The sequence below is a fragment of the Micropterus salmoides genome, unplaced genomic scaffold, assembly GCF_014851395.1.
Source record: "Micropterus salmoides isolate LMB-PRFRI ecotype aquatic unplaced genomic scaffold, ASM1485139v1 Ms_hic_scaffold_5, whole genome shotgun sequence".
In the NCBI taxonomy this organism is placed as follows: domain Eukaryota; kingdom Metazoa; phylum Chordata; class Actinopteri; order Centrarchiformes; family Centrarchidae; genus Micropterus; species Micropterus salmoides.
In genome coordinates this window covers 6,358,386-6,379,567 of record NW_024044237.1, presented here as the reverse complement: position 1 = coordinate 6,379,567, position 21,182 = coordinate 6,358,386, and the positions used below count along the sequence as shown (strand labels likewise).

Here is a 21,182-nt window from a genome sequence, read left to right as displayed (position 1 = left end):
CCCTGTTGTCTTCAGTCTTACCGCTTCACCTGCTGACGGCGCGCATCATGTTTTTGAGTAACAGGGCTGTTGAAGCGGCCACAGAGCTCAGTCAGAATATGTTTTGAACGATTAGCATTGGGGGTCCGGCCTGGTGGAAGATTACAGTCGGTTGTGCTCGTCAATCAGTTTTGTGGTTTGCACGGATCTACTTTTAGGGGCGTATGAGAGGGAAAACACTCACACGGGAGATCCCTGCGCCTAATTTTACACAGCAGAATCACACAGCCGCTAAAGTTGCGTCCTGACCATCAAGTGTTTTTGGCTATGTAATATAAATAAATACCTTCACCCACACTTTTAGCATACAAACTCTTTGGGCAAAAAGGATTTTCACATTGACAAAAATATCTACAAAATTTAATACCTTGTTAAATGGAGATTAAGACATACTTTTTAATGGCCTTAATTTTCGCAAAATTGATTACCTTTTTAAGAGTTTTTAAGACCTCGCGGTCACCCTATAAATGGTGCCTTAGTTTAGGCTGTTTGGCAATGGACTGCATGAAGGGAAAGTGACATTTTACTCCGACTTTTTGAATCAGCTTCACAGTAGTGAAGCTTCTCTTTGTATCTTTGATCACTTTCATCTAAGTGGTAGCTTGGCTGTGGTTCACCTACATACAAGCTGGGCAAACACTTTACATAAAGAACTGGGTTTAAGTTAGTTTGAATGTTATGATTGCTCGTTTCCATCGAGTTGCTTGTACCACTTGAAATTACATCCACAAAGATTATGCTTTTTTCTCTTTTTTTTTTAGAAGTTTCTCACATGAATAAAAAAGTGACATGTCACAAAGTACCTTTAAGACATGATTTTTTTTTAGTGTTTGTTTTGTACTAAACATTTTATTAATTGCAGATTTGTTTCTGATCCAATATTAAGCTTCATCTCAGCTGGAATGGCAAGAGTCATGCAAACAAATCTATACATTTTGATGTACCGTCTACATGGCAGTATGTTAGGATTACATCATTACTCGTCTATACGTTGTATAATAACATTCTTTGTCAGCTTGCCTGCTATCTAATGACATATGGATCAGATTAAATGAAGTTCAATACTGTCTTAGCTCTGAGATCGGGTTTTATTTTAGTTTAATGTGAATGACTATAGAATTAATTTTTGCATGTCACTACTCAGACCAAACATCACATTAAGAGAGACAGGAACTGGCTTTTATAGTAGCTAAGAATCCATGATTAAAGGGACTAGGACCCCTTGTAACAACAAGTAGGGAGAATAGCTAATCCCTAGCAACGCTGATGGAAAGTTTGCTTTCCTCTCCCACTGTTCATGAAGTGCACACTGGATGGAGGAGTACATAACATTGGGAATTATGAGTGCAAGATGGGTGCTGGTGGTCTGATTCACTTTAAACCAGTGTAGTTAGGTATGATTGCAAAGCGACAACTGCTGTTGTGAGGCAGCTGGTGTTGTGGTAAAGGTCACACCTGGTTTAATCCTGAGAAAGATGGGTCCTGAGAAGAGCTAACAGCCAAGCTTCTTTTCCTCTTCCCCACTGACGAGTCTAAACACTAGGGCAGACAGTAGAGGGGTAGGGGTCAAAATCACACAGCCTCTATCCACCTTCAGTCACAGTTAGCATGAGTACAACAGGCACTTCGGGTTGCACCCACATGGTTTGCTCCCTTTGATACGACTAATAGTGTCCTGTACAGCTAGGATAGGCACCTTCTGTACATCCAAGGCTGGACCTACACAGGCTAAAAATGTGGTACAGATATGATCATTCGGGCCATCAGTCTAGAAGAAACCACATGACTTGTGATTTTCTTCTGTCAGGACAGCCATGGAAAGATCAATCCTGTACAACAAGAAGCCAAAGGTGTCTCTGGAGACGTGGAGATGAAACTTCAATATCATGTCTGTCAGTGACAATAAAGGCCAGTGCAGACAGGCAACACCATGGCTCAGAAAAGACCTGGGGGGGAGGGAGGGGGACTTGGGCAGCAGATGGTAAAGAGCCCATGGTTGTCCATCCTTCAGAACAAAGAATGCATAGAAATAGCTAATAACAAAGGAGGCTTTAAGAGGCCTCTAAGAGTGATTGCCTTAAGTAGAAATTATTAACCAGGTAGTACGCGTGCCAGCACTAACAGGGAGAGTTCCTGTCTCTTGCTTACATGAAAACTTATACACAACTTCATAGACAGATAATGGGTTAAATGTACTGGAGTTGGGTTAGTATTGGACAAAAGTGGCTAATAAACCAGCTGTACCTCTCACACTAGCAACAGTGTGTGTCACGTTAAGATGTCCTCTGACGTTCTGTAGCCTTACCTTACTCAAACTGTGATGGACAAAAGCTCCACACACACGGTTAACTGGAAAATAATGTGCTGTTCTGTTGCAGAGCTCAATAGTAGGGAACTGTTAAGATTGTATTGATACCAATTTCATTCTTGATTCTGCTCATCGGCCCCAGACTAACTTTTTTTTTACTAGGAGCACTGAAGCCACTAACTGAATATTTTAAGAGCACAGGCAGAAAATTAAGGAGCGCACACTTTAAAACAACTTGTGACGCAATTTTCCCCATTTTACTGATAAATGCTTTGGTAATTAATACAGAAACTCCAATGTGCCGTTTTATTTTACTACACAGTCACATCTTAATTGATTGGTGCTTAATAAATGCACATACTGTAAGTGGCCATGCCATTTCATTTCTGTATCTGTCTCTTCATATTTTATGTCTTAAGCTGCTGTTGTGCTTCATTAACATGTCATGTTTAAACTGTACGGTGCCAGTTACCTCAGCAAACTTGGTTTTCCACACATATTGTGGACCACACCTAGTGCAGCAGATACAGGTCATGGTGTTGGTGTTTTCGCTAAATCTAAGCCATGTAAACTCCCTCAGCCACGGGCGGACTGGCACAATAATTCAGGTTGGGAATTTGACTTCATCCTAGGCCAGCCAGTTCACACAAACCACCAGACTGCTCATTTTAAAGACAAACTATTAGTTGATGTAACGGTTCCAAACAAGGTATAGATTTAGTCACAATGTTCATCTGGGTAGAAAGCTATCCACATTACAAAATCTGAAGACTTGTCAAGGTGGCTATAAGTGCACCTCAAAGTCCAGAGAAATAGCCTACACCAATCATACAAGGCTAGACACAAAAACAATTAGCCTACACTTTTTAAAAAGAGAATGAGATATACTGAGTTTGCTTATGTTTATCTTTATATTCAAGCATCAATCAACACACACACACACACACACACGTACATAAGCTACAACAATGAAAGCAAGTAGGCCTACAAAAGTCTAAAAGAACTCCTTTAGCCTATGATAAACAACTATTGTTTACAGTGTTCACTCACTGTTGTGCAGAAAGCACACAGCACAAAAATAAACATCCATATATCAATAATTTATAGAAGATGTATTTAATGTTTTCTAGCCTATAAAGAAAATACAGTTGTACTGGCAGAGATTTAGCAGCGCACCGTAGACATTCCCATGGTTACTGCCCATACAGCGCTTGTCTGCGTATCTGTTCACATGAGGAGCGCAGTGGAGACCCAGCATACGACGACCCATAGGTGTCAGGCCAAATACAAAAGCTACAACACAAAATGCCACAATGGAGGTGGACCACAACAGAAGTGGACAACGAAAGAGACGTTTAGTAATAGCAGATTACTGCAAATGGCATGTGTCTACACAGTAGTACAGAGGTACTGTGGCCAACCAGTATTATTTCTAAACGTCTTTCGTTGTCAACTTCCGTTGCGTCCATTTTTGTTGTGGCCTTTTGTATTTGGCCCGATACCTCTGGGCCACCGTACCAGTGAGTTCAAGAGAGTTCGCAGGTGGAGAGTTGCTCCCCGTCAGACATGCTAAGGTGGCCAGCTGTGTGGCAGTTCTTAACAGACTTATTAACAGTCGCCAACATATATTTGGCAGAGAAAGAGAGAGAGATGCAGATGCAGAGGATGGGTAGATTCTGCTTCTTGCTAGCCTATTTTTTTCAGTGCGGGTTGGTAAAGTTAACAATTAACACCCGGATGCTAAATATCTTGTAAAAATATATATAAAATAAATATATACACAACATTGTTTTTTCCACAAAACAAACGGCACTGATGCAATTATTGGTGCTTAATAATGAGTTGAAAACAAATTTGCTAAGCCGAGTTGGAGAATGTTAGTCCATCTTCATGATGACATTCCAGCTGAACTGCTCTACAACAAAACTTCATATAAGAGTCCGCATTTTGCACCGCCTGCAAGAAGAATGAAACATGCGCTACAGTCTTAGTTTATTTCTAACTTTGCTAAAAGTATCATCAGTCCATGAATCAGTGAGCCCTGTATTGCTGATCAAAGCAAACCATGAGCTGACTGTAGTGCTAGTAAAAGGCACCAATTCTCAGTGCTCGTCTCTGCTCAGCACACTGAATAACATGCTTCAGAGTCGTACAGTCATATTTAGTTTCTTTAACAAAGAACCATCATCTCCATTTGCTTCACATACAACTATAACATACCTCATACAGTTCTGCTCTGCATTTAGTACTGGCAGAATGTTGCAACAGAAGACACTCCTACAATATGCATAGACAGATCCAATGCCATCCAACACACCATGGCCTGCAACTACTTCAACTGAAACATTGTGGGAAACTGCTTCTGCAGTTGAACTGGTTTCAGTATAACCATTTATTCCTTGTTTCAAGAAATTGCAATCCATGTCTAATACTACAGTGAAAGATGGTCATCATTCATGCCTAGTCAAGCTGAAACAGTTCTTGCTGAGAGGTTAAATACACTAACATTATGGTATGTCCGATATCTCTGGCATAGGATGTCAGTAAGTACTCATCTTGTGTGTCCTGTGTCTGTTCTATGGTACACAGCGAATATACAGACATACAAAACTGCTGCCAACAATAGATGAATAACAATGTTAACAGTTTCTCTTGAACACACCGCAAAGACCCCAGCTAACTGATGGCCGGCACACTTGTCCACTCTGTGTGAGTAGGAGGAGATAGCTGCTTAGTATTCTAAGACCAAGCTTTGCGTTTTCTGTTACAACTTTAAGTTGCATACAGTAGGCTTTGATTTGCTTTAAGGTGGACAATACTTTTGCATCTGGTATGTAGCTGTAGAGTATGTAAAAACACTGACAAGTAAATGACTATATATTCTGCTGTACAGCTGTAAAGTGACCCATCTGTCAAGATGTTTCCAATTGATTTTGGAATGGAATTATCCTGTTAAAACAATCCCAACATATTTGAAATAATCTATTTTATCTAATAATCTATATTAGACTGAACCCTTCCTGTCAAACAAACGTTTGAAACAGACTGCAGTGTCAGGAAAAGGCTGGCTGCAGCAAGGCAGTCACATCCTACATCTATAAGCAGGAAAATATCAATGGAGGTTGGGCTGTGGTTGCACACCTGTTGTGCGGCAGAGCACACGTTCCTTTGGAGGTTGGTAATATACATCCCAAGCTTTAACTTAACCAAACGTTGCCTGTCTGCAAGGGCTTAAAATAAGGGCACAAACATTCCATTTCAGGCAACTTGATTATACACCTCTGACCAGAATGACAGCACAAAGAGACAAAATTGCTTGTATATTTTTGTTGTGTGGGTAGCTAGAAAACCAGTATCAGTGTCCAGCATGCAAAATCAATTCTTTGGCAAGTATTTCGTACACAGAAACTGGGCTTACACCACCCTTCAACCTTAAAGTTACACCAACATTTGTCTTTAGAATGAAGGGGGGGTTTAAAAGTTTCCATCACTAGGGTCTAAATTTTATCATTTTGGCCGTTCCCACAAAAGGTCTCTCAGGGACAACGCCTGTGCTATACAGAGAACCTAACATGATGATTTGGTATCTGCTGTGTTATTTGATGGTGGTATTTGGAGAACAATTTGAAAACAGTGTTGTGTTTGAAACTTCTTGCATTTATCGGCATAACTGTGGACAGTGTTTAAAAGGTCAGTTTGCTCAAAAATACACATTCAAATACTACTTAAAATGCCCCTTTCACTTTCCCTACTTAACACGAAGAGGTGCAGAATGAACAATAATTGATGCTAGAGAACTGCTGTCTATCTTCTAAATTATACACCCGAGCCTGCTTTGGATTTCAAAGTCCATTTGTGCGTACAGATAACACTGACCATGCATATCTACTTCTTTTCATCATTATCCTTAAGTTGTGGGGGAAAAAAAACAGCTAATACCACAACAGCTGCAGGTCAGCCTATACTGGAGATGTGGCTGTCCGTGTTGGGCTGTTTTTAAAGCCATTGCATTTGAACAGATATATTTAAGATGCAATGAGACAATAGTGGTGACCTTCCTTCATTACAGACATCTTAACCCTTTGACAGCTGCATGTTAAAAAGAGGACACAGTCTCAAATGTTTTTTTCCCCCTCAGTCCTTCAATATTCTGTGAATAAATAAAGGATCTGGTCGTTTCTTGTTTTCCAAATTCTATTATTCAAAACACAGAGTAATGCTGTGTGATACCTTGCCTATCACTGAACTGCCTGTCCTGTCATATTGTTCTAATAAACATGAGTTACACCGCGATTCCCAGTCCGGTAACTGGGATGTGCATTATTTTACTGCCTCCTGTGTCATCTTGCACCATTTCATAATGAAGCAGCTGTTGAATTTAGATCATGTGTCACCTTTGTTAATATACTGTGGCCCATTAAGGAACTACATAGTGACCTTAAAATTATAAAGGTTCTTACATTCTAAATCTTACATTTGTGAAACGAGTTATTTACATTAAAATGGTCTTTGACAAAACCTTTGTCGTTTTGAAACCTCACAATTTTATTAGATACATTGTAAAATGACACGTTACAGTTACCAACTAAGTTAGTCATCTTTTATCTTGCTGATTTTTAATATAAGCCATCGTCCAGGTAAGACAGCTCTGTAATGTTAACTACACAGCTCACGTTAATGTTATTAGTGACTCAAAGTTCCTGTGAACAGATCACAGCAACCATGGCCAGAGTTTTAATAAGTAAAAATCTGAGATCAATCCTGTTTTCTTGCTGCTAGTTGCTAAACATTTGCTAACTTAACTTATGCAAACTCTACCATGCTCCTAACTGGGATTGAGTGAAAAGCAAAAAACACTAGCTTGTGAAAAGCAAAAAAGTGAAGGCAAACTTGGGAGCAGAAAGACAGAAGTTCACTGGACAGACGAACAGCAGCAAACAAAAAGTTTTAGTGTCTATAATAAAAGCTAGTCACTGAATTTTTTATCTTATAACTTTTCAGTAACGTACTGGTGTATTAAAACATCTTTATACGTGGAAAGTCCTTGTAATTCCAAGTGAATACTGATCCGTCAGTTATTAGAAATCTGCAGAACTCCTGCTCTATAAACCCCATTTAAAAATGTGATAGGATTTTGATATTGTATACTTAAGACTAAATGGGTCATAATTATATTGATAAAACGGACAACTAGGGCTGAACAATAAATCGAAATATGATGGAAATCGCAAAATGGCCATGTGCAATATCCAAATGCCAGAAGGCACTGTTGAAGGTAAAGTGTGTCACAACATTCCATTATAAATGAAGCATTGTGCTGCTACAGAGACACCCCGGCCTACAAATCATTTTTCCCCCCAGACGTTAGGAAACATGCTTGTTTGGACAGATCTCAGCAAAAATACAGCATCATCATTTTTAGATTAGTTTTTCAGTGAAAATTCAAAGCAACAAACACCATTCCAACTGAAATCATGACTATACCGGGGTGTCAGTCAAAATAATTGCAAAATGATTATTAGATTACGATATGCAAAAACTAAACTGACAATGAAACAAAAGTGATAAAATCTAATATTGGTGGATTTATTTCAGGATGAGGCTTATTAATCAAAGTCATGATTAATTATGACGACAATTATGATTGGTTGCTCATCACCTAGTCACATAAACATCAGAGAGTGGAGTCTTACGCCGAAACGACCGCATGTGTATCGCAGATCTCTTAAGAGGGGAGGCTGTGACACTTTAAGACAGAAGACCAACGTTACATCAGCTCATTGCCAAGACGTTAAACTGATTCCAACAAAGTTTGTTATTTATGTTTCACTTACATCAGGTGGCATTGTGCGCAGTAATGTTGTTGTGAATCATTTTAACAATAGAACTTTAAAACTTGCTTAACGTTATGCACCCAGCTTATCTTGGACCGGTGTCCTCAGGCCTGCAGTTATCACTAGTGCAGGTGCTAGGGATGTGCCTTAAGTCAAGTGTTTTCTTCATACATTTCATTACTTCTACAATGAACAAAAAGCCCACTACCATCAGCTAAAACCTGGCTTTTGTTTTCAGTGTGAAAGGGTACAATCTAATTTTTACTCCTGGGGTGACTGACTGCAGTACTCACGGGAATTTATCGACTCCAGCTCTGATCGGCAGTGGTGGAAACATGACACCTGGGCGGATGTGCTAATTTTCACCCCCTGTTCAGTACACCTTATCTATATGTTTATGCAGTATTAGCATGCTAGGCTTACAGTCTGTCAACTGCGACTTTACAACTGCTCTGTGGCATCTTTCAGAGCACACAATCACTTAACACACCTGTCACCTGTTCAGCACAGTGCTGTTAACTACAAGCACCATGGCTACACCCCGCAACATTGTTACTGGCCTCCATGCTGCTTTCTGCTGTTTACTAACCCTGCTTACCTGCGTAGTTTTACTGTTAAATGAGAGACGTTTGAAAAAGGGTATATCCGCATTTTAAAAAAAACCTGCGTCTAAGTGCTAAAAAGTTTGGCGTGGTATTTTTATTGAGTTCTTTGTCTATTGTATTCATAGACTTGCGACCCATTTAGTCTTGATAGATGGCGGTGTATTGCTATCTAGGATGTGAAACATCTGAAGCTCAATATCTCCAAACCACTGCAAAAGCACAAAGAACCTTATAATTCCAAGGTCACATACTGTACCTATTACTGGCTAACCTGGGTTCTTGTAATTGTCATGAACGTCTGTTCTGTAAGATTTACACGCAGGAGCGTGATGTGATCGAGCTAAGACATTGTGAAACTGATAAGGTCATTCTACTTGCTAGAAAGAACTATGGAAACTAATAAAGGAAATGACTAGATGTTTCCAAATTGATACTTAATGATACAGATATTGATAAAGCTGATGTTTAAATAAAACCTACCTTGACTGACAAGATAAATGAATATTTGTACTATTATTCGACTGTGCAAACTACACAAAATGAATGGTCAGAACTTATCCATTTAGTCATATCCTCTCTCCTTTATTATTATATTATTATTTTTATATAGGGTGATTGAGACCAGGCAATGTTGCTGTCAGTCAATGTGATAAAATACAACATTTGATTCTGTTTGCAGGTTTACAAAACAAACCACGGACCAAGTGCCAATTACAAGGTTTTTCTGAAACAGCAGTGACAGTGGGTCAAGTCACAGCCATGAAAAGGTTATTTTAGAAGTAGTGAGTATAGATATGACATCACAATGGAGAGATCACCATTTCTAAAGTTAAAGCCCCCCTCCAGCCAGTTTTAACTGCTGTTTTTGGTGAACATTCTCAAACAGAGAATGGGGGTGTGGTTAATAGTCAGACGTAATACATTACCATGACAACCAAAACCTGACTGGCTGGAGTGTTCGCTAACGATATGCTGTGTTAACATCACTACACTGTATCTTTGTCTGTCAGGAGTAGCTATTACTTACCCATGATAGAAACTAATGTGCGAGTATCAGCTGTTCAATCATACAGTCGATGGTCCTGTCACGCACTGCACATGATCCACTCCACTACGTTTTATGGCATGCTTACTTTACCGCGGGGGTGCGGGTGGTGCCTCCGCCGATGCATTGGTAAAACGGCCGTCAGTAAAATGCACGTTGCAGACTGAACACAAGACGGTGGCAGGTGAATAATGAAAATGAACAGCACACTAAACCAAGAGGAGGAAACTAAAAAATAAAATGAAGACCCTCTGTTAGCTAACTTTCTGCAATAACTATGCTAGCTAACTACACCTGGCTAACTACAACTTAGTTAACTTAGCAAACTAAACTAGAAAGACAAACCAACATACCTACTGTAAGTTCTAGGTAAATGACATGATAAATTGGTTAGCTAGCTCACAACTATGTTTATCGGTTTGATGTTCTGACTTAACGAGGCGTGGTGGCGTTTTTCTTAACGAGACATGACAGTGCGCCTGCGCGAGCTTGGAGAATGACGTATGACTTATGGAATTGCTATAATCATGTCACCACCCTGTTTTAACAACTAAACAACTTTTGCAACTTTGAGCACAAAATTAAGCCATTTGTCAAAAATATTTGGCGAACTATGTGGGTAATCAACATTGTAAGGAAATGACTCAGAAAAATATGAAATATCATAGAAATGTCAAAATACACTGGAGGGGGGCTTTAAATTTGTAGATCAGCTAGGAATCAGAACTGAACATGATGTCTGCCAACAGCTCTACAGCACACAGACCATCAATAATCCATACTTACAGTATGTATAGGGCCTGGACAGGTCTTACCTTGTTACAGTGACGGCCGATGCCCATAAGAAAGTTGTCTGGTTTGATATCTCTGTGGATGAAGTTCTTTGTGTGTACATATTCAATTCTGCTGATCATCTAAAGATGAAAAGAAGGACATGGTTAAATTTGTACACGACATACTAAAATGCTTTTCCTGTAATGAAAGTTGTCCCATCAATTCAACCCAACACACAGCTTATCCTGTCCACAGACGTAGGGGGCTACATCAGACACATCCGTTCAAACTGATATTCACAGAGGACACGATGTGATATGGCAAGAAAAACAAATTTAATTAGCATTAATTGAATTATCAGTCAAGACAACAAAGCAGCATGCACATCATCATGGTCAACATGGCCAATATTAATTTCTGTTACACTTGTGCTTTCCTGCGAGTCAAAATGTGTGCTGTGAAAAAGCCTTTTCACCAGACCTGCAGAGATCATGCATACTCCAGACAGTCAGGTTAGCAGACTGGAACTCTGACCTACCTGCTGAGAGGCAGCACCGTCCGACTACTTGTATATTTTCCCGGTTTCAGAAGATTGCATACAGGTGAGTTTGTAAGTGTTAGCTACCTGGTCTGCCAGCATAAGGACCGTCTTCATGGTGAAACGGCGAGAGCAGAAGTTGAACAGGTCCTCCAGACTGGGTCCAAGCAGATCCATGACTAGGACATTGTAGTCCTTCTCTTGGCCATACCACCTGGGGACACAATAGTGATATTATGAGGGTGGACCTGTGGTCAGTCAAACATAGCACATCGTCACATTGGGAAAGACCTTGAGACTAAAGTCTGGTCTGAACTCCTTGTTCTATCCTCCAAACCCATCTCTAATTAATCAGGAGTCAAACAAATTACTTAAACTAGCCTTTGCTTTACTTCTTTATCCTGTCCCTATTATTTGCGTGAATGTTATCACAAAATTCAACAATCATAAAACTGTCAGTAAGTTCTATCAAGGACTTTCATTTCCTTTAGAAAAAACTAAACAAAAAAAACAACAACCTGGACTGTGCCCGTCTTAGCATATTCAACATGTTCAATTTTAGATCAATAGGAATCACCAGGTCAATAGGTCAAAGTATTTCCTATCAATTGAAACTGTCTGAGATTCCTCAGGTCTGACAGCTCTGAATTCTCAATAACAAGAGTTTACTGAGCCATCTTGTTTATTACTTTAGTAATGTATCGATTAAAAAGTCTATAGAAGCCTCGATTACTAAAATCATCTTTAGCTGCAGCCCTACTAGCCAATCACAGCACTGTAGGGCAGGACTTCGGAAATGGCATGGGAAGAAAAAAAAAGCGATTTAACCAGACGGCATGAGACGAGAAGAAAGCGTTGTGAGTGACAGAAGGAGGGGCACTGTAGTGGTGTGTCATTCAGCTCACTGTCAGGGGAGGAAGAGAAGCGCATTTCCAGGACAAATGCTGTGGAGAATCATTAAAACAGTTTGAAATATTCAGATTTGATATGTATCAAAAGATCGATATTTTTGACAACACTATAAGCAGCTTCAACATTTTGATACATTCTGAAGATGGCTATGCCTACAATCAGCTGTTTAACAGGTGGCAAAAGCATCTCATTCAGTAAAAACGATTCTTGTTCAGTCTGACACACTGAGGTCTGGATACACACACTAACTAAAAATATATATTAATATCTATCCCACCACTACAGTTACACTGTAGGAAACACTGAGCCGTGTTATAGCATACTGTAGTTTATAGATTTTATTCGTACAGAAAGCTCGGTCCAGCAGCCTAACCTGGAGGACTTTTTATTTTGAGATGTGTCCGAGTGAGAGGAGCTCCTGTAACCTGCCACAGTTTGGAGAACATGAAAGCTAATAGTCAGTGCTTTAGAATTAACATATAGTTGAATGGACCCCAGACAGAAAAACAATGCTAATGGAGATCCTAATAAAGAGAATAAAGAGTGGTGGGATAACGACTAGTGAACAAGAGAATCGCCGCTGCCCCTGTCTGGGATTAGAAACCATGGAATCTATGGAGGACGGTGCTTATTCCCCAATCTGTTCATTATAATATAGGTAGGCCTTTTGAAATCCCTTTTAACTTTTTCCAGATTTCCAAGCACATTTTTTCATCAGAGCTTGTGAATCATGTGGTAGATGAATGAAATTTCAACACGAAAATATTAAACATTTGCAGTCTATCAATACATTTGATGTATCATTCAAATGTATGTGCAATTATTTATGTGGACAGTTCACAGTGAAAGTATGGCAACACAGTACTTGATCTTCTGCAGAATACAGTAATAAGTGGGGCTGAAAGAGGCTACTCACAAGGGCAACCGCTCCTTGTTTACAAAGCTTGAGGGCGTAACAGAATATCTGCCAACACAGCCACCAAGTATTCAATGAGCTCTCGTATCTGCAGATGTAGTTGAGTTTGAGAGTTTGTTGAAGTGGTGAGTTTGTGCTAGCACAACGACTCTCCTCGGTGAAGACCAGCACAGACAGCAAACAGAAACAACGCCCATAAATGATTTTTTTTTTTAAAAAGACGCGGAATTTCAGTGTTGACAGGTCGTTCCAGAGATGTTCTTAAGGGGGGAGATAGCAATTTTCATTCATTTATAACCGCAATGCACTACAGGAAGTTCCGGGGTTCAGAATCGCTTCCAGAAACTCACTCAGAAATAAAGCACACGCCACACTATTCTGCTACAAATGTGAGGATGTCGGGTCTGTGCGCGCTCCCGAGCCTCTCTCAGACTACAGCGACAACACTGCAGCTAATGACATGCAGTCCACTAACACCATAAAACAACCTGCTCCCAGCACAAAACAAACTCTATGTAAGGATACAAAACAACAATAAAGGTTTATGTGATGATCAGATGATCAGCTGATGTGTCAGATGAGTAAAAATACAGTGAAGGCTTGAGAAACACACAGTCACGTTAGCTCGCCGGAAATGCCGAGCAGTTGCTAACGTCATTGAGTGCAAAGTTGTATCGCTTTCCACATTACTTCACCAGCTAATGCGACCCATGTTACTTTCCTGTGTACCACCGGTATCATGTCAAAGTGTTGATTTAGCCTGCAAGAAAGGAAGCAACGGTAAAAAGCAAATGTGGAGCAATTTATTCACTTGCCTATAGCGATGCAGCCAAGAACTAACGCTACATTAGCTCAGACCTGCTGCTGTTTGCTTGTGGCTATTGTGGTTTTACTTAGTGTCTTATTAATGAGGCAGCCTATCAAACAACTGAAACCAACATCTGCACCCTGTGTTCACCGTTGCTTTACCTGGTCCGTGCGTAAAATATCCACTGCGACTTGTAACGTAAGTTAATAGTCTACCAATTTTTTACCGAGTGAAGTCTGTGCGAAAACACATGCACATAACGACTGCTGCCCCCCCGGCACCCAATGACATTGTCCATCCCAATGTTTCATTGTAGACATCACCCCAACTCTAATACAGATTATTATTATTATTATTATTAGATACTAGTTACTGAAAAGCAGACAGGCGAGCTAACGCTGATGTAGCACGTTGGCTAAATGCAGTAAATGTACCGTGATCATGTAACGAGCAAGGATTAGTTCAACCTGCAGCTGATAATATTGCTATAACGTTGCAGTCAGAGTTTACCTGAGTTTCCAGCATGTTGTGTGAAGCTGTATCCCTGTCTGTCTAAAGCAGCTTTTACACTGTCTTTTTTCCCCAGAAGTACTGTGCCAGTATGCCGGTGTCTCGCTGCGCTGTAAGAAAGGTACTGTTCCTGATCTGCCTGAGCCGGGAACATGTCTAGGGAAAAGCCACAGCCTGCATGCTGGGGTTTCTACATTTATTGCCGGATTTCTGTATGAAAGCGGTTGTGTTTTGGATTATACTCGCTCATGAGTTCAAGTGAGTACGCGTACGAGCACATGTGGTTGAAATTTTAAAACCGCTGAAAACTCCATAATGACCCTTTTAGTGCATTGGTAAATCAGTGAATTATACGAGTAGCTAGGGCTGCTTTAATTCATTTGAATCACGAACAAATCAGCACTTTGAAAAAACTCTGAAAAAACGAATGACCTAAATCATATTTGTTGAAAAAGACAATTATGACGACGCGGCATTCGCGGCAACACACAGGAGCTCCTCTTTAGTCCTGAGAAGCTGCAGTCTGTCTTCACCGGCCTCTGTAACTTCTACTGTACATTTACTGCTGAACAAGGTGCTGACCCGTTTCTCGCTATTCACCGGGACATGCGTTCACACACACTCTGTCTATTCCTCCTCTACTGCACACTAAGCTAAGCTAACAAAACCAACCAGCTGGGATCATCACAAAACAGACAGACAAGACATTAATAATGAACCTGTCGTTTATGTGGAACAGCAAAGCTAACTTTAGCCTACTCACCTGTCCAGCAGAAACAAAGCAACCTCATCGGTTTTCATTCCTTTCTAATCTCGTAGATTTATCCAGCACTGAAACCCCTCACAAATGTTAACACAGATCTTCCCCTCGCCTGGTCATAACATATCTCACAATTCCTCACACCTTTCCCTCTGTGGCTGTTTCTGTCATCTTCACAGCTAAAGTCCTGTAAGAAGTCCAGCATGTTCGAAAGTAACGTTACCGCCGTTTGTTTACATTCTCTCTTCCACTGCTTCGAGCGCGCCACCGCCACCTTCTGCTCGCTCCCAGCAGCTTTGTTTGTGCTCAATTTACAAAAAACAGACAGACAGCTACCGACCCATGAGGAAATATTTGCCGAGTTTAAGAAAAAGTGTATTGGATAAGAATTGCAAAGTACCCATTTCAGTGTAGGCCTACATTAAAATATGGTAACATAAAATAAAACGATACATTTATATATAGACACATACACGTAAACACCCCAAAGATTCCACAGTACACTTTTTGAATTTGCATCTGGGGTTAATGTAAACAGCAGCAACCAGATGATGATATGAAAGTCTGATCATCACAGTCTGACATTTGGAAAACCTTTGCCATTGCCTTCATTAGTGTTTCTGCACTGTACAACGCATATAAGCCCTACAACTCTCTTCACCGTTTATACCTGGACAACCAGCATGCACATGAAGCAGAAGAGAGCTGGTAGTGCATGGGAGACATTTTAATTTAACATGAACCGCTACAGTCAATTGTCCTACTGCTGTCCTCTGGTAGGATAAGTAACGCATTGATAAAGAAAGTAGGACAGATGAGAGCTCAGTAAAAATACTAGAAAATTTAATACTAGTGGTCATTTCTATTGATTCATATCCATATCAAATATGCTGCCATATTTCCGATGTGTGTTGACAATGAGCTACGTGGGTGCTCACAAACACTCACACACTCCCACCCCTGGAGCAGTAGGCTAGTTTGCTGGTAGAGGAAGCTAGAGGCTGGCAAACTAAAAAGCAGATCAGCAAGCCTCAAAGCAAAACATAGCTCAGAGCAGCAGCAACAAATGCCTGCAACCATGTACTGTGGTGTGCAGCTCCATTAATAACTACTTTATTTGCATAGCACTTTCAAACCAAGGTTACAGTGCTTAACAAGCCAATAAAGAACTATTTCACTACAGTTTGGTTCCAACAACAAGTGTTTGTTTATTTAACACAACGGGTCTGTAAGGCACAATTGCGATCTGGCAGCAGGACCGTTTAGCACGTGAGAGCGACAGTAATAAAGAAGAGTGACCAGAAAACACGGTAACAAACTGTAAATACAGAGCAGGACGAAGTGTATGTTTGTATGTCGAACCAAAAATAAGACGAAAATAAAGATTTCCCGGTAGATTTTTTTTACTCAGAGTGAGACCAACTATTACCAGTGACTGGCCAGTTGGTCAATGTGCAGTATAATTATAGTTTTCACAACAGGTAAAGATTTATTATTAGGAAAAGGGTTAGAGATGACAGTCCAGTTTCTCAGATTAGAAAAAAGCTTTTATTAGCTGGACATATGCTTGGCAACGCATTTCCTTACTCATGGTAAATATTTTTAATCTAAAATACTTAAGTCTGGTGAAAGGAAAGCTCAGTCATAGTCGTAAACTTAAGTGTAATTTGTAGCCGCTGCGCAGCCCCCTACCCTACGCCGTCACCTACGCAGTAGCCTGACGTGCACCTCCTCAAAAATGTAACTACACGTCGAGGCAACGCGGACCATAAGCACTGTGATTGGTCAGTTGGGTAGTCTCGCACTGCCTCTGAGCTGACCGGAAGTGCCCCATGTTTGAAGTAACTTTTACTAGCTGCTAAACGAGGATAGTAATATTTGCGATATTTGACTGTCACAACCCGAGCGAAATGACTCGTTTCACTATCAAAATGTGATCCATTCGGTCGATAACATTTGAACAGGCTACACCAGCCACACGTATACAATTTTACCCTCATTCGCGTTAGCGGAGGGCTAAACCGGAAGTTAGCCTGCTCGGCCGGCAAAAGTCAACACAGTGGACGCTGCAGCGCTACTGCCTACTAGCGTTTGAGGGTATAATTGCAGAATGACGGACACACCGACGCACAAGTATAAATGCACGGCTACGTGCGTAGCTATGCACACAGACCCTACGCAGGAGTATAAATCGTCCATTAGCCAACACTGAAAAAGGTGTACTACACCATGAAAAGGACCAGCGTTCTTTCAACTTAATAAAATTCTAATTCACCATTTTGCCCATTTCCTTAAACTGCACCAGAAGGGTTGAGCCAGTATGAAAAAACAGAGCAAGAATGGGGAGAGACAAACTATGAAAAGTGGTGATGGTATAAAAATGTAATCCAGGTTATAGGTATGAGTGGAGGAGGGGCAGCAGGACCAGCAGGTTGGACAGGCTCCAACAAGCCTTTGTGACAACATGAAGCCAGTATTCCCAGTACAACGATTCAATGAACAGTCCCTGACTGCATTACAGTGAAGGTAGAAAAGCTTTGCTTCAAAACCTGCAGAAAAAGGGGACTGAAACCACCACAAACATTGCTAGCTTTCTCAATCAGTAGGTATTCATTGTTCAATGAGAAAATTTGGTTCAAGGGTCAGGAATAAACGGTCACCATTTTCTATCCAGCATAATAAAAAACAGTAGTACACAAGACATGGCAATGTTTAAATACAGGTCAGATCCAAAATGTTGTGTGGGTCAATGTGCTCACCAAATTTCAAGCAGGCTACAACCATGAGTTACTATTATTAACACTGCCTCCCCATCAGTCATACTGACGCTAGTTTTACAACTCACTTCCTGGTGCCTACAAAAAGTCTTCTACATTGCTTGCTCTGCATCCTACAGTGGCCATGATGCCCACACAAAATGCACAGTCCACACCATGTGATAATATCCATGACAGGGGTAACCTTACACAGCAGGTGTAGTTTGTAAAGGTGTGTGTTCAGAGTTCAACTAAGTCATCATGCTTAGTGGCTCCACAGTCATTGTCTCTACTCAGCTATATGCCAGCTGTAGTGTACTGAATATGGCCGCACATGTTAGCCAGATATAGAACAGGGAAGGAAAATCTACACCAGCCAAATGCTGGTATTTTTACATCTACACAGGCAGCTTCTTTGTCCTAAAAAAAGAAGGCTAAGCTTAATAAAAAGGTGGCTATCGAAGATTTACCCCTCCTTCAAGTCACATCAATTCACCCCACCCCATATTCTCATTTGCAAAACTGCTCCAACTTCACCAAGTCGCATGGTGCCTATGAGTCAATTGGTTAAAAGGCCTTTATTTAGAAAGATCATACATGTTGTCTTTAGTAAATTCTTAACAATCATAAACACGACTGACACTTCATCACGAAACATTTAAAATGTGTACGCCTACTTTTCACTCTTTTTTCCCCTTCTGTTAGTCAATTTTAAAACATTCTAAACCACCGTAAATCACGGTTTGTTTATTGGGCCATTTAGTGCAAATAAGGTGAATATGGGTGCAACGGTTCTGAAACTGAATCGACTTGCGGTTCTGTCTTCTGTGTGGCGGACCCATGTATCATACCACTGACTTTCCCTAAAATTGTATTAAAAACATAAATTTGAGTCTACATAATGTCAAATAAGTCTGAGGAAATTAATCACATACAAACTTAATTTTGATAATACTGACTAGTGCAGAGTAAAATCTGCTCTACTGTTGGAATTCTAGCCTTCTGTTTCACCTTAACATAAAATATTTAACACTAATGAATGTCACGTTTTGTGGCAGAAAAGAGAATGAAACACATTAAAAAACCACAGTACTAAAGAATGAGTGATTTTTCTGTGTGACTGGTGGACCAAAACACAGTACTTAAATACATAATATTTCTACGCCACTTTGGTCTGTAACTGACTTAACAAATGAACATATTTGTTTTTTGCTAAATGAACTCGCATTGGTTGTAAATTACTTCATTACTTATGGTAGTAGCCCATTTCTCCGGTATAGCGTGTGCATAACCATAAAGCCTCAATATATTTATTGTACTTCCACTTTGTTACATCTAGTGGTGAGAAGTATTACTGACTTTCCCAATGGCGGCCCGCACACACACCTTCTCATTTTATCCAATAAATAAACAAATAAAGCAATGCCACAGGGTCCAAATGCGTCAGCTACTGCACTGCAGTGAGTAATCCCTTTCACACAATTCATAGTCACGTTACTAAAATACAGGTAAAACGGCACATTATCAATGTTAGTACACAGTGTATTTTCTAACGTTAGCTGTAGTATACAGTGAAGTGAGGTACCGCTTGTGTCTCTCAAACGTCACCATTAGCTCTGTTGGGCTAATGTTCCACCCAACAGTTACTTGAACACACAACATAGTGTTCCCCTATACAGAGTACGACAAGGCCACGTAAGGGCTGAAATCACGCGGTGTAAACGCGCTTCTACCGTGGGGCTTGGATTGTTGTTTTCGCTTCTGTGCTCCGCCGCCATTTTCTAACAGGGTAGAGGAGGACATGTTGGGAGCTAACAAAACAAAAGAGGAGCGGCCATTTCCAACCACAGTTGCTTTTCCTCACCACCAAGAGCTGTTAATCGCGTTAAAAGGGAACGTTTGGGGTCTAAACAAAACTGATACACAGCAACGCAGGATTGGGTTAGAGTTTGGGGGAAACACGACGGGATATGAAGGGTTCGCGGAAAAGCTATGTTAGTGGAATAGGCAAAGTAACGTTAGGCAGATTAGCAGGCCTAATGCCAAGCAAGGTTGCTGCCACTTTAACATAAGATGTCTGTTTTCCACAAGAAAACTTTACCACACTAATACTGACAATGAAGCCTAATAAAAAAGTCACTTTATTGTCGGTAACGCCAGCACGATGTAAAAAGAATAACGTGACCCCTTACCTGATGTGTGGAATCCCAACACCACCTTGTAGGATTTTGTACAGCTTGCTTTCGTATAACAACTGTGGATGTCTGGCTTTCTGTGATTCCAATTTTACAGCTACCTCCTGAAAACGGCACACACGAAAGATAGAATTAATATTAACATCACTGTTGTCACTTCGCCATTTACAGCTACGTTTAATATCTTCACAAAGGCTTAATACCCATTAATGTAACGTTATTGTGTAACAGTTAGCCGCTTTAGTGAAATCAATTTAACAGCTTCTTAGTTATATACTTGCTAACGATGTTGCAATCTGCCTCAAATACGTTTGACTCAGCCACCGGTGTTCTTGTAGGACAAACCAACTTTCCTAAAACAACATAGACGAATGTAAGTTAACGTTAGACGTTGATGCAGTAACGTTAAATTAACATACCTCTCCATTTGTGATGTTGATTGCCAGATATATGTCACCGAAAGATCCCGATCCAATTTTTCTGACAAGCTTGTATTTTCCACCGACTATGAATTCGGCTTTGGAGCCACTGCTGCTCGCCATAATATCCACCAAATGACAATCTCCACCCGATTCACTTTAGGAAATTCTATGTGGCAGTCTAGCCCGGTTGTCAGCAGACCACACAGAGTCCTGTATGTCCAGTTGGTGTTGCTGAGGATAAATATGTACTAACGTTAGCTGTTAACGTTACTCCAAACAATATTATAGACGACTAACGTTAACGTTAACGTAACAAGCCAGCTGGAAAATAGGTTTCTCCTGGCGTTATTCGCTTTACTCATATGCTACCGGCTACAATGGATCTTTGTTAAAATGAAACCTCCTCACGGAATACCGTGCCAGTATATACATCCAAAACTAAATCCGAAAAGGCTTACGGCCTTCAACCACCCAGCCACCTCGAAGTAGCAGCTAAGTTAGTGAAATCTGACGATGGCTAACGTTAGCATCAAGCTAACGCTGTCGCAAGGACCGCCACGGAAAAAATGTCCGGACCTCCTCCGTGCTGAGGGGCAGAAACTGCCTTTTTAGTTACACGTCCGATGGTGGTGTTGCTTTTTCAATGTTTTGAGTCCTTTAAGCGCGTTTTCAGCAAACTTCAAGGGTCGCAACCGTCTGTACAAAGCGCAACCCACTCACTCCGCCATCTTGTCTTCTCTACCCTTTCTCTCAGCTGGTT

At 40.6% G+C, this 21,182-nt stretch overlaps 1 protein-coding gene across 4 annotated transcripts in view; it reads right to left on the bottom strand.

The window, feature by feature from the left end:
- Window positions 1-21,182, bottom strand: part of csnk1a1 (casein kinase 1, alpha 1) — a 34,929-nt gene extending 13,747 nt beyond the window's left edge. For 3 of the 4 annotated variants that reach the window (XM_038700126.1, XM_038700128.1, XM_038700127.1), the window contains exons 1-5: window positions 20,420-21,182; window positions 19,998-20,104; window positions 11,231-11,357; window positions 10,647-10,745; window positions 1,495-1,578 (exon numbers count right to left, since the gene is read on the bottom strand). In XM_038700126.1, the coding sequence (XP_038556054.1) occupies window positions 1,495-1,578; window positions 10,647-10,745; window positions 11,231-11,357; window positions 19,998-20,104; window positions 20,420-20,542 (540 nt within the window). In that variant the 5' untranslated portion in view covers window positions 20,543-21,182. The remainder of the gene's footprint in view (window positions 1-1,494; window positions 1,579-10,646; window positions 10,746-11,230; window positions 11,358-19,997; window positions 20,105-20,419) is intronic. The other variant, XM_038700129.1, reaches the window with a different exon arrangement.